The sequence below is a fragment of the Quercus robur genome, chromosome 1, assembly GCF_932294415.1.
Source record: "Quercus robur chromosome 1, dhQueRobu3.1, whole genome shotgun sequence".
Classification (NCBI taxonomy): Eukaryota; Viridiplantae; Streptophyta; class Magnoliopsida; order Fagales; family Fagaceae; genus Quercus; species Quercus robur.
The window spans coordinates 32,646,613-32,660,698 of NC_065534.1; the positions used below are offsets into that span (position 1 = coordinate 32,646,613).

The 14,086-nt window shown below is 33.0% G+C and overlaps 1 protein-coding gene across 1 annotated transcript; it reads right to left on the reverse strand.

Moving 5' to 3' along the window:
* Positions 1-328: 328 nt before the first annotated feature.
* Positions 329-2,664, reverse strand: LOC126731329 (ATP synthase small subunit 6, mitochondrial). The gene is made up of 3 exons (XM_050435034.1): positions 2,482-2,664; positions 2,331-2,373; positions 329-564 (listed from the first exon to the last, which is right to left on the reverse strand). The coding sequence occupies exons 1-3, from the start codon at positions 2,600-2,602 to the stop codon at positions 561-563; spliced, it is 168 nt and encodes a 55-aa protein (XP_050290991.1). The 5' UTR covers positions 2,603-2,664; the 3' UTR covers positions 329-560.
* Between the last annotated feature and the right edge of the window lie 11,422 nt (positions 2,665-14,086).

Consider the following 14,086-nt stretch of genomic DNA (forward strand, 5'->3'; position numbering starts at 1 on the left):
GGTGGTGAAGGCCAACTAGTTATATACTGTAAGAATCCTATTAAAAATATTAGGGCACTAGAGTTAGATACCCTTCCCAACTTCTGTTATTCTAATTCCACACTGCATAACAAGAATGGAAGAATAATGCTCAAAAGAACCATTCCATCGAAAAAAATTTATAGGCCCCATAGGAAGCTATATAGGATGTCAATTGTATGGTTCTCACTTCTCAACCTCAAACCAGACAAATTAACACAAAATATAATTTTCCCAAAGGAGAATAGATATTGCACTTGACCCTAGCAAAAAGGCTAGAGGACAAATCCATATGAAATTGCTATCACAATAAAACAAGCATCAAGCCATTCTTAAATTTGATCACTTCAAGTGCAAAAGGCCCTTGCCCAATCAACAAAAGTCTTCAATATTATTCATGTTGAAACATCTGCTGGTAAAAAAAAAATAGAGTATCCCGAACATCTCACTTCTGTTATTACACAATCATTGAAGCAAAAGCAGGAAAAACTCCCCTCTCAAAGTAGGGGTGCTAAGCTAGCATCTATGCTGTCATTCAGAAGTCACCTACAAAATCAGGACAAATATAAGTAATGAGACTCACCAACGCCATTTTACTTATAAGATTGTAAAAAAAAAACTAAAAAAAACAAAAATTGTCCCATGCAGATATATATTAATCATATCTGACCAATATCACCAGATCAAATCGTGTTATTGACAGAACTTTCCATGGAAAATAATAGGTGACCATATCTAACCCAAAGTATATTTGCCACTACATCCCAAGGGAAGCTTTATGCCATTTGATACTTCACACTACTTATCACTCCTAATTTCAGATAATAGTTGAGTAACCATGGCAGTGGAATGTCATCTAAAGTGAGTAATCTATCATAAAAACTACAGATTGAAGTAAATTAATTAGCACAGACCATCACCATATCAATTTCCAACTTTCAAGTTTAAGCCAAAACATATGTCATCTAAAGTAAAAAACCTATCACAACAGGTACAAATTGAAGTAAATCAATCAACATAGGCCATCGCCATATCAATTTCAAACTTCAATTTTAATCCAAAACATGTGATCATATGCAACTCCTTCATCAAAAGACATGCCACATATACAAACAAAGAAGAGTACCAGGATATTTCAATGAAGAAAAACTTAAATAAGAATACATGAACATAAACTTCAAGGGACTTTAAGGAAATCACTAGACCTAAAAAGTCTCATACGATGCATATAAATAAAATTAGCAAATAGTTTTAATTCAATCGTTTGAAGTCCTCTACACAATTCATATCCAAGTATTTTCTTTAAATTAGAGCTGTGTGTGTCTAATTATAGTACAAATGATGCAAGAAATATGCGGAAATAGATATGTCATGTTGCGTCCATGCCAAAAAATCAATTAGTATGAGGTCTGCAACTCATTGTTTTTGCTGGGGAGTGAGTGGAGTTTTCCATGACTGAACATTTTTGATCCATAATTGGTATAAACCAAGCTAAAAGATAGAGAGATTCATACAAAGATGCAAAAAAGTCACCTCAACTAACTGAGTCTCTAAAGTCGCACAAATATACAAGCATGAATTGCTAACAAGGAGGTGGGAGGCCAAGTGGGTCTGGAAACCAGAGCCTCACCCTCCACCTTGCTCTTAAAGAGAAAGAGGTGTCATTTGAGCTAGAGCTCTTGTTTTAAGTAAATAACAGAGTTGAAAAGGATGCTCTAATAGTGACAACATAACCAAGTGAGTGCCAATGGCTCCCATAAGTCACATGAGTGTGTCACTCACTCTGTGTTACCCCAAACACTATCAGAACATGTTAACCATATGCAGACTTCTAGTGCTGTGCTGCTTACCACAACCAGATACATTCGAAACACAATAAGCACCACCTTTACCAATTCATAACTCAACTCTGTGCCCGTTTGGTACAGCTTATTTTTGTAGCTTATTAAAAATAAGCTATTGAACCCCCAAAAAATAAAGGCTTTAAAAAAAGTGTGGTTTTCAGCTACTGAACAAAATGGGCACCAAGTCATGATCCTAACCAATTCAGTTCCACTACTTCTACGAATTTATATGTACCAAAGGTCCAAATCTTTAATTAACATAAAATCATCTCATCAATAAGCCACAATCAATCACTATATATTAATCTTAGGTCTAGATCAATGCAGAACTAGTAAATATCGCAGATTCGAGCTACTTAAATCTGCAACCAAACAATTAATATTTAATCGTAGATTTCAAATATGAGAGATTTCAATTTTAGGAGTCAATATGAAATCTAGGGTTTTGTAGATTGGAGAGTAGTGTACTTCTTGTGCCTCTGAACGAAGGGTGAATTCTTGGCATCTTCCTCTGCAGGTCAAATTAATCGGACGGTTAAAAATCTGGAGCTAAATAAAATGATAATGATAATAACTAGGGATTTTGAAATGGTAAAAAAAAAAAAAATTAGATATATACCGGTGAGGCCGAGAGACATCTTGGTGATGATGGCTCCGGTGATGGCAAAGCCGACCAGGAAAGGCCAGTTGCGGTTCCACTCGCGCTTGAAGAAAACAGGCCATGGATCGAATTTCGGCATTTCTCTCTTTTCTCTTTCGCTTTCTTTTTTCTCTCTCTTACTCTCTCTTTAGAGTGCGTGGCCACTAGCTATTTGTAGTCCTTGATCGTAAGCAAGAAAAAAACCCACAGCTTTTCCGTAATGACAAATTCGGGCTCTAGTTTTTTATTTTGTCATTTTAGACCAAAGGTTTTTATGAATTATAACAATCTCATCCTTTTTTCTTTTTTTTTTTGGTTAGATAATTAAAAATGAGTTCAAATTATAACAATCTCATCATTTTATATACTATCTAATAAGAAATTGTCACATCAATTTTTTACTTAAAATTCAATACATTCTACTACACCTAATAACATTGCAATAAACTCTTAATTTGGTTGGATTTATATATGTTTATTAGAAACTAGTATGTAAAATAGCCTTATAGCGTATATGATGAAGCTCTCTTTTTCTTTTCTTTTTGATCTAGTGTCATAATTTTTCATTTATTTCAATTTTTAAACAACATATCCCCCCCCCCCCCCCCAAAAAAAAAGAAGAAGCCTTAGAGCTATCATTTAGAGAGATTAAATTGTTTAGATAATTAAAAAAAGTGAAAAGATTTGCTGCAAACTAAGTTACAGCAACTCTTGCAAAAATGCACACATGTCAATGCCTCAAATAGGCACATATCCAAACTTATATTTAAATGAAAACTTCTTTGTCAAGATTGAATTTTTCACCAAATGGCCACTTGACATGTGTACATCTTGCAAAAGTTGTTGTAACTTAGATTGCAACAAATCCTTACCCAAAAACAAAAACAAAAAAAGTAAACTATTTTTCAAAGTGAACTGAGAATTTTTTTTTTATTATTTAAATTCTTGGATAAGTTTGTTTTGAAAACATGGATTAGTAGGAGAGTATCATATTTTGTAGGTATTTTAAGTGGAGTTGGAGATATATTTGTACCGAGTTGTCCCTAAATTTTGTCTCAGGTCTAGGGGTATTTCTGAATTATAAAAAAATCTAATTCAAAGAGGGAAATTCTATTATAGATAGTACAAATGATTGGGTGTAATTGTGGTTATTCTTAAATATGTGATAAGATGATGTAATATATTGGGATTGGAGAGGTAAAACATGAGTTTTACACTACATCGTTACAGAAATTAATCTCTTTAAAAATAAACATAGCTTCTTTTTTTTAGGGAAAAAAAATAGACATAATTAATAGTTACAACTCCCACTATAAAAATGAACATGGCTAGATATTTTTAAAATATAACCTTGGATTGCATATTTTTTTAGGTTTTTAACACACATGTCAAATTTTAACACACATGACTAAATTTTAAGAAAGAAACCCAAGGAACAGCATCTAAGGTACAAATTATACATTTTATCTTTATGAATTATTATGAATACAATTTAATCTATAAATTTCTTCAATACATCCATTCAATTTTTTTAATCCAGTTTAATAAATTCAACTATTGAACACTTGATTTCAACTTTCCATTCAATTTATATATTGCATAGTTGATAGCATGTAGTAATAATAATATTATTAGTAAATGTAATAATAATAAATTAGAAATGCATAATGGCTAAATAATTATAATTTATAACCAAAAAAACCACCCAAAAAAAAATCCCTTGGTAGTACATTACCCTATTGTAAGGACTCAATTTGTAACGATCCCAAACTGGTTTATTGGGTTCGAATGTTAAAGGCCAAAACAATAAATTTATAGAAAGTGGGTTGAAAGGCTGGGTTTTGGTCACCGGACAGTGGTTAGTCATGGTGTTCATGGTAATTGCACAAGGATGAATCTAGCATATCTAATAAGACTTTTTCCCCAACACGGCCTGAACGGCTCCGGTCCTTAGACCTCGTCCGAGGAGTTTCGTGTTCTTGTTATTTTCCTTTTTTAGGATTCAATGGCCTGGGAGACGATATATTCCCCCCCCCCCCCTTCCCTGAATTGCTTCTCTTTCCTTTTTATACTAGCATTTACCCTTCCTCCAACATCCACGTGTAGGTTCAACTTTCTAGGGTTGATACTTGTTCTATCAGCCCATACCCAAAATGATTGGGAGTGGTTGTAAAAGCTGAAAAGTATTGCTCTGTTAGGCGTAGAGTACTTAATTGCAGTAATGATAGCCTTTCCCTTGTCCTTTGTCACCACACTATTCAAGGGCCCTTTCCACATTAATGCGGAGGTGTTTGGCTTCTCCATGCACCGCTCCTATACTATACTCGCCCTTTTTTCTAGAAGCGCCTTGGGATGCCGAGGACAGCATCGTCCTCGGCTTTATCTTCTAGGCCATTTGGACTTTCGTTGCATGTCCTCGGCAATGTCTTTCCTCGGCTCGAGCCTTGGGTCCTAATGTAAAGTGGGCCGGGGTCACAAATTCTCTGGCCCCACACCTATATTTTTTATAAAAAAAAATCAAAAAGGATAAAATGGATCATTAAACTAATAGTACACGTACATTAGTTTCCTTAATAATAATAATAATAATAATAAGCTTGCAATGCATGGACGTATCACTAGTTTCTATTGAAAAAACAAATTGAGTGATGCTAAGCATAAATTTTTATTATATAATCATAATATGTCATTTTAGAATTTGTAAAAAAATAAATTGTGAAAATGTGGACTTCTTGTAAAATAATTTTGGAAATTGGAAGTGATTTTAAAATTTATGCCAAAATATAAACTACGTGCGTGCCGTGCACTTAGGCATATGGTATTTGTTGTTTTGCTTGTGAAATAAATTTCATACTAATAAAATTTGTTAATTATTTCAAAGATTTTATTTTTCAAGTATATTTGATACAATAAATACTCACAAACAAAATAATAACAATACAAATAATTATAAGCTTATAAAATAAAAGTATGAAAAAAAAAAAACAGTTAAAAACCAATAATATTTTGGTAGGATATGACTAAGACACGCTTAAGAGATTTGAATTTAAAACTCGTTGGAAATAATGCATAATATAGCTTAGAAAAAGAAAAAAAGAAAAATAAAGACTTTCTAAAAAAACTGAAGACACTCATTTGCTTGTATAATGACTTGGGAGATTCATTTGTGGATAGAATATGAACGATTTGAGCAATTATGATAATTTATCTGAACGTCTCCTATCAAAACTATTATCACCTTAACAAGCAAATATATGACTTATATAAATGTATGTGTATGGTGATGTTTATGTTATTCATGTCTTGTTACTTGTGAAGTAAATTTTCATAGTACAAATTAACTTAGATATTATATTTTTCTTAAACATTTGAAACAAAAGGTGTTCATGTTGCAAAATAAAAATGAATATAATGTAGCAAAAAATAAATAAATACAAAATTCTGGACGATATATCCAACAACAAATTTAATACAAATTGGATTATGATTGAACGTCTAACAAAACACCTTGGCACTAATGTAACATTTATTATAAAAACACATTAAAAACTTATATAAACATGTCTAATGGTGTTTATTTATTTATTTTTATACTATTACATTTGAAGTAAATCTTCCTACGTTTAAAAAAAAAAATTATTAGATTAAATATAATAGTAACATAAAAAAAACCTCACCTCACTTCATAATTTTATTTTATTTTTTATTTTAAGAATACTAAGTATTAACACACATACACGGGGAGAAGAGAGAAGATTTTTTTAAAAAACTTATAGTGGTGTATATCCAAAAGAGTTGTAATTTTCATGCATAGTGTTTCATGTTGTATTGCTCTTTGTACTTCATTTCAGAAGAAGGATTTTAATTACAAAAAATGTACTCCATCTAAGATATTTCTCTATAGAATTGCTTTACCTGCATGCAGAGAGATTGAAGATTCTGCATCAATTTATGAAGCGAGGTTGGTATGTGATTTTCTGACCTTGGCGGGCTGGGCTTCTTTCTTCCCTTTGTTTCATGAGACCTTTACCCATTCATGGATTTGGGTTCCTCCTTATAACCCTTGATGGGCTTGGGCTTCTCCTCCCTTTCCTTTATTTGAAGGCCCAAATATTTTTTTTTTCTATAGTTCAATCCTTTGTGCAGTTTTGGGCCTTGGCGCAATACTGTGAATTTTTTAGACCTCAACACTAAGTTTGTTCAAACTTTGTAAAATTTAGGGTGGTCACAAATTTTTTTAAAGGTAGAAATCATTAAATTTTTAAAATTTATATATAATAATTTTTTTTTCAGGTCAGGGTGTCCTATGACCACCATGACATCAATGTGGAGCTGCCTCTGATTTGGTATCCAACAAAAAAGTTAATACAAAGTGGATCATGATTGAACGTCTATCAAAAAACCTTAACACTAATGTAATATTTATTATAAAAATACAATGAAAACTTATATAAACATATGTCTAGTGGTGTTTATTTATTTTTATACTATTACATGTGAAGTAAATTTTCTTACAAGTAAAAAAATATTTATTAAATTAACCTTGCTACATGTATTAAGGACTAGGCCAAAAGGATAAGACATATATGGGCATTGTCCTTGACCAAAAGCAAGTCCACTGAAACAGTGAAGATTGGGCAATAACCTTGAGCCATGACTTTATCAAACCAACGATTAAAGTTGTCAATCAAATTACAATGAACTCTTTACATCTCTTTAATTTCTTTTTCTTTTACAAATGTTTAATATTATAGGAAAGAAAGTTCAAATATATCAAGAATCTCGGTGGACTGATATGACTATTTTAGCTTTAATTTCTTCTATTTTATGTTATAATACATAGATTTGGCAAAATGGGCCAAAATTTGCTGATCCGACCCAAACCCGCCTGTTTTGACTCGACCAAAACTCGCCCATTTTATCCTAAATTAAAAACAGGCCAACTAACCCGTTTCATCTAATTTTTTTTTTGTGGGCCAATCCAACCCAACCAACCACCGCTAGCTTAAAATCCTGAGTCCATCTCTGATTATAAATGAATGATGTAAAAAAAGAATTTAATAGAATGGATAGATTATAAATATATTTCATTAAAAAAAAAAAAACTTGTTTAATGGATAGAATCATTTTGTTTATATATATAATGGATAGAATCATATTATATATATATATATATATACATGAACATTTAAATTAATTCCTCGATTTTTTTTTTTAAATCACATCAAACCATTGATTTAGTATAAAAACACTAATTATAAAAAGATAAATAGTTGGGACTAATGCAAATCATAACTTAATTATACAATTAAGAATATCAAAAAGAAGATAACACCCAAATAGATATATAATGAATAAACATTTTTAATGCATTATCAAGGATTTACAACAACCAGTTGTTTCCAAAAGGAAGAAGTCTGAGTGTAATAATTAGAGATAGATTGATCAAGTTCCTAGTATAGATGGTAGAACTTTGATACAATATGGAATGAATTATGCTAGGGACACAACTTTTGGCACAACTTTGTGAGTTGTGATTGGTAAGGGTGTATCACCACATGGCCCACTAACATACCCTTACCAATCATAACACGCCATATAGCGAGTTGTGGCACAAAGTTGTGCCAAAAGTTGTGTCCCTAACATAATTCATATGGAATTCCAAAGTAGAATCATTAGTACAATTGTAATGATTGGTCAAGAAATCCTGAGCAGCTTTGGCAGTTCTGAAGGCATGGGAAGAGACTGTTAATAGTGGTAACAAAGGTATTAATGAAACAAGTTAAACTCTTGGATTGAATGCTTTCCCATTCTTCAAGTCGTGTCTCAAATTCTTTAAGATGCGTCTCAAAAGAAGTAGCACGAATGACAACAAGATCAACATCAGCAGTAGCATCATCATCAGCTTTTGATATTCTGATATGGTGTCAGATTCAACAAGAGTTGGTGGCAATTTTAGAACAACACCAAAGACATATCTCCAAAATTTCTGCCTCTAAGGAATACAATCATATTTTGAGACCAAGAATAGTGATCAGAGTCATCCAAGATAATAGTGATAGGATAAGTAACTTCATGTTGAGGAGCCATGGAAGACATAGAAGTCATTAAAAAGGCCAAAATTGGCAATTAACCCCAATTGCCCAACTATATAGTTAGTAGGCACTATTTCGAAGTATATTTATTACTAACATCTTGAGTCTAAAAGACTCGATCTAGGGCTTATAAATCCAGTCTCAAATACTCGGTTTCCATGTTCTGATCACGTCTGATTTTGCGTTTTTTCCATGTGGCGTCCACCTAGAACTCGAGTATTAAAGACTCAAGTTATATCTTGACCCTTTGAGCATTGATTTGTGTTGTTTGAGAATGACATGGTTGATCCACGTGGAAGCCACTTGGAAACCGAGTCTCTAAAATTCAATTTCATAACGGGCTTATCAAATTTCCTAAGTCATAGACACCAGACACTCTCACTCACCCTCTCCACTCTCCACTCTCACTCACCCTTTCCACTGTCACTCAGTCTCCACTCTCAGAGGCCTATACTCTCAATTCCTCACTCTTATTCTATCAAATCCTCACCTTCACTGAAACCCACGCTAGGTAATCCATTTCTTAAATGCTTGTTTTGTTTTAAGGGTTTAAATTTTTTTTTTGGTTTTTGTTTTGGTCGGTTCTCAAAAGGTAGATTTGGGTTTGTCAAGAATTTGGGTTTTTCTTTATTTTTTTATGACTTTAATTATATGTTGATGAATATTGAATATTTGTAGACAAGGTGTTTGTTGAAAGGCTTCTTAGAGAATATATGGGTTTTTTTAAGGTCTGGGTTTGTTTATTTGTTATGGGTTATTGAGTTCTTGTAATGGGTTTTTGTTTATGACTTTGTGTGGATATTGGGTTATTGAGTTCTTGTATTGGGTTTTTGTTTCTTGAAAGGCTTCTGTTTGTTAGTAGTTTATTGATCAATACAACTATATATTTAAACAATAGTCCTTTTGTTTATACAATAAAAAGATTAGGTTTTTTTATTCATTAAGGGAATTCAATGAATCCAATTCATAATATAGTTATATCCTGTACATAATTCGTATCTTTGTTTAAACTTTAAATGTTTCCTTGTACATACTTCTTACATAATTCGTAATATACCACAATCCATCATCATAAATCAATCAAATAGGCACATCTCATTGTTCATAAAAGACACTATAATTCATCAAATGGCAGAATTTTGATAACTTGCCCAATTCAAAAATTTTAGTTGCTAGACCTAGTATATCCAGCCTTTACCAAGATCAATCTTTACCACCCCATTTTTCCCTCAATTAATATAAGGACCTAAAAACCATGTTGGAAAAAGTTTCATATAGTGTTAGCTGTCTCAAGATGCCTAATTCAACTCAAGACACTTTTTGACCAATATATATTATCGTACATCCAATATATTTCTTTTCTTGCTAATAAAGCTTAATGGCTGTTTAAATTATAACGTCAATGTTTATTGTTAAGTTCGAAAAAGTGAATCGACACGACCAATTGCCAATAGAGTCATGACACGTGGCACACCTAACGCTGACATAAGGACACACGTCCAAAGAATAAGTATTAGGCTATATAGTACTCTGGACGACCTTTGGACAAGGGGGTAACTGATGGTGAACTAAGAATCGATGCTCCATACTTGTCCATAAGAGTCATCCAGGTCAGGAAGATAAGAGTAGCTATACTTAACGAAATAGTCGTCCATAGGCTTATGGGTTGTCCATGAGGATTGTACCAGGATGATTCTCAACATGGAAAAATCCCATAAAGATTTATCTTTATGAACCACGTGTTATTATTTCACGACATGAATAAGATCCTGATTCATCGCTATAACCTCCCCCTCAGTGCTCAACTTCCAATGACAGTTATAGGAGAAAAAGATCAAATATTATAACTCCTGTAGCGGTTGAGGAAGTTAACTTTGAATCCTCCGATCTCCTCAAACATAGGAGGAGTTACAAGATAAATAACCACTTCAAGAACACACTATATAAGCACCCATTCACATCAAATGAAGGTAAGCTTTTCAGACAACTCCAAAAAAGTTGGAACTCCAAAATTTAAGAGAGAAACTAACTTAAGCATCGAAGGGTTCTTGGCCTGTTAGCCCCGGTCTCCCTTGATCCTTCGTTTTCCTTTTTAGGCCTTCTAAGTAGTTGTTAGATCATTGAAGCCCGGACCATTCAACCTACTGATTTTTTGTGCATTATTAAGGCTTATTTAGCCCAATGCTTGACAACTACTCAACAGATAACTTATCTATCAAGATTTACGAAAATCAACTTTTTGGATTTGATTTCACACCAATCTGTGTATATTTGTTTAGACTTTCTTTTTTCACAACCCTAAGCATATATAATGATTATTTTAAGGGTCGTCACAGCTAATGCGACTTAATGCAAAAGTTTTTCACAAGTATATTGTGACTGGAGACATATGCCCTAGTTGATCTTTCTCTTGAAGAAGCTGCTACGTTTGTACACCGTAGGGTTTTGTAACCAAAGAGTTTTGTGATCTTCATCGTGTTGATGAACTGAAGAACTTTGCAGCCAACATCCTTCTCAAGTTGGTGGTTAGTCATGTACTAGGAGCCGTGCATTGAAAATGAGAGATTGTTACTACAGAACAAGTCCAATTGGGTATTGGAGTAAGGGTTCAACTGTAGGTTTGTATAAGGTACTATGATTCCATTACTTGTAACCGCTTGTTGTTATAATAGTGGATTCTCGGGAGTGGTGGCCTTAAAATCACCCGGTGGGGTTTTGCCTTGGAGGTTTTCCCCATTCGTAAACAAATCACTGTGTCAACTTTATTTTCCGCTGCATATTAACTTAGTTGGTGATTTGTTTGTGCTACCACGCATATTGCATGTTAATTGAATTAATTAATTGGTTAATTTATAACAAGGGGTCAATACATTCTTGACCTATCAGAATTGGTGTTTTTTGAAAGGAAATTCAATTCTCTACAATATTTCCAAAAGTAGAGAAAACTAAATTTCAATGTTTCTTAAGCCAAAAATGCGATTCAAGTTGCTGCTGAAGATAATAATGTTTTTTTGAGCTTTTTTTTTTTTTGAATTTTTTCATGGATTATATCTTTTTCTCTCCAAATTGTTTTTCAAAAGAGCAGATAAGATGCCATAAAGGAAAACATTTTTTATTAAAAAAATAAAATGAAATCCAATCAAAATTCACACTTAATTAATTTTAAATTAATTCTTGTGAGAACCAATCAAAATTAAATGTTTAAAATAGGACATGATCGGGCCTATCATGTAGGTAAGCCATAATTATTGAAAATTGTTTGTATGATAACTTTTGATCAGGTGGTCCGATCAAAGCCCATGACATACCATTATGATCGTTCGAGCATCAAGATTTGTTTTGTATCACAAATCTGAAGATCTACCTATTGGTTAAATGCAAGTTGTAAAATGGGGCGTCTACAATGCGCGTTCCTTAAAGAAATATATGAAAGAAATTAAAGGTGAGGTTGAAATAGAAGGGCTATTTTACACAAATAATTGATTTGTTTCTAGAATATAAGAAGTTGTTCATGAACTAGAAAACCAAAATAGAAAAGACCAATGTACATTGACATACACATTCCATTGAGCAAGAGCAAATTTGAGCAGAGCAAATAGAAAAAATGATGATAATGGTGAAAAGAAGATTAACACAGAGTTGAGAGAGTTAGAAAACTGAAGAAGAAGCAATTTAAATTTGAAACCATACTTAGAGTGCGGTCCTATTTTGTAGATAGTGGTTCCAAAGTTGATTTTGATAAGAATAAGTGGTTATTTTTTTGAGAATGATGAATAAAGTTTTGTTTTTTTATTTGCACGGGATGGGATAAGTAAAAAATTAAAAAAAAAAAAAAAAAGTATTTTGAGCTCATTTAGAAAACATGCTTATTTCAAATGTGTTTATCTATAGGAGTTAAAATTGTATGAGTTTTATAGGAGTAAAATGTGGGAGAGTGGAAATCAAATGTGTATATCTATTTATTTAATTTTTTTAAAATACTAAACGTGAGATGTTTTTATTTTTATTTTTAAATAAAATATTAGAAATGTGTGTTAGAATAAGTGGGTTAGTCATTAGTGGGAGCGTTCCTATTTTGTAGGCAATTTTTTTTTTCAAATTTATCTAAAATTCAGGATTTTAAAATTAGTAATTTTACATATTTATCCTTGTTAGTTGAAAACTTGTAAGTGAGTATGATGAGGGTATTTTAGGCATTAAAAGTGAGGAATCCAAACTGGGAAAGCCCCTTAATTAATAGTATAGATAATTATTCCTCATTTATTTATTTTTACTTAATACTACATGCCAAAACCAAAAGTGCATGCAACTTTTAATTTTAAAGAATAATTATTCATAAAAAATGACTATTGCATGTAACAAAAATATAACAAAACTAAAAAATAACTAAACTATGAGAATAATTATTATAGTTTACCAAACATGCCATAATAAAATTTTATCCCTAATATCGGTCAATTGCTTCTTCTTTTTTAATGGTTATAAATTTTTTTACTAAAATAATCAAATTCAAGGTACATCGTTTGTCACATCTTCCATCGACAATATAAGAGATCAATTCCTCTAAGAGCACTAGCATTGGGGGTGTAACCCCCCCTCCCCAATTGCTATTTTACAACCCGAAACCCAAAAATAGAGTTACATCCAAGTATGAGAATGCAAAATGTTTAAGCATTTGTGAACAGTAAGTTTGCATATTTAGAGCATCCACAGCCGGTTTTGCTATCTCATCTTATTTTATCATTCCAAAAAGCTACTTATCAATTATACCATACCATTTTACAATACACCCAACATCCCAAAACTCTATTTTTTCCCCCATTTTATTTAAATATTCTTTTTTATTCCTTTTTTTACTATTTTTTTTCTCTTCCTTTTCTTCTCTTTCTCCCTCAACCTATAGCACCAGCCACCACTACCTTCGGCCCAACAAAATCCCACCGGAACCAAAAATCCAAAATAAAAAAAAACAAAATAAAACCCACCAAGTACCCACTACAAACCTAGCAAACCCATAGCAACCCAACCAACCAAACGCCGGCCACCAAACCCAGAAACCGGCCACCATGTCAACACCACCAAACATTGACGCTGACGTTGATGTTGACGACGACGAAGAAGACCCACCTCCCAAAAAGCAAAAGCCCCTTTCTTCTCTCACCACCACACCCCAACAGCAACAACAACAACAACAACCCTCTCAAAACGACGATCCCACCCCGCCACCACTACCCCCGGCCCAACAAAATCCCACCGGAACCAAAAACCCAAAATAAAAAAGACAAAATAAAACCCACCAAGTACCCACTACAAACCCATAACAACCCAACCAACCAAACACCGGCCACCAAACCTAGAAACCAGCCACCATCACAACACCACCAAACCCACCAAACGCTGGTCTCTATGCTAATCTCCACATCAGTCTCCACGCCGATCTCCACCGCGTTGACCTCCAACCACCACGCCCATCTCAGCCGCACTACTAG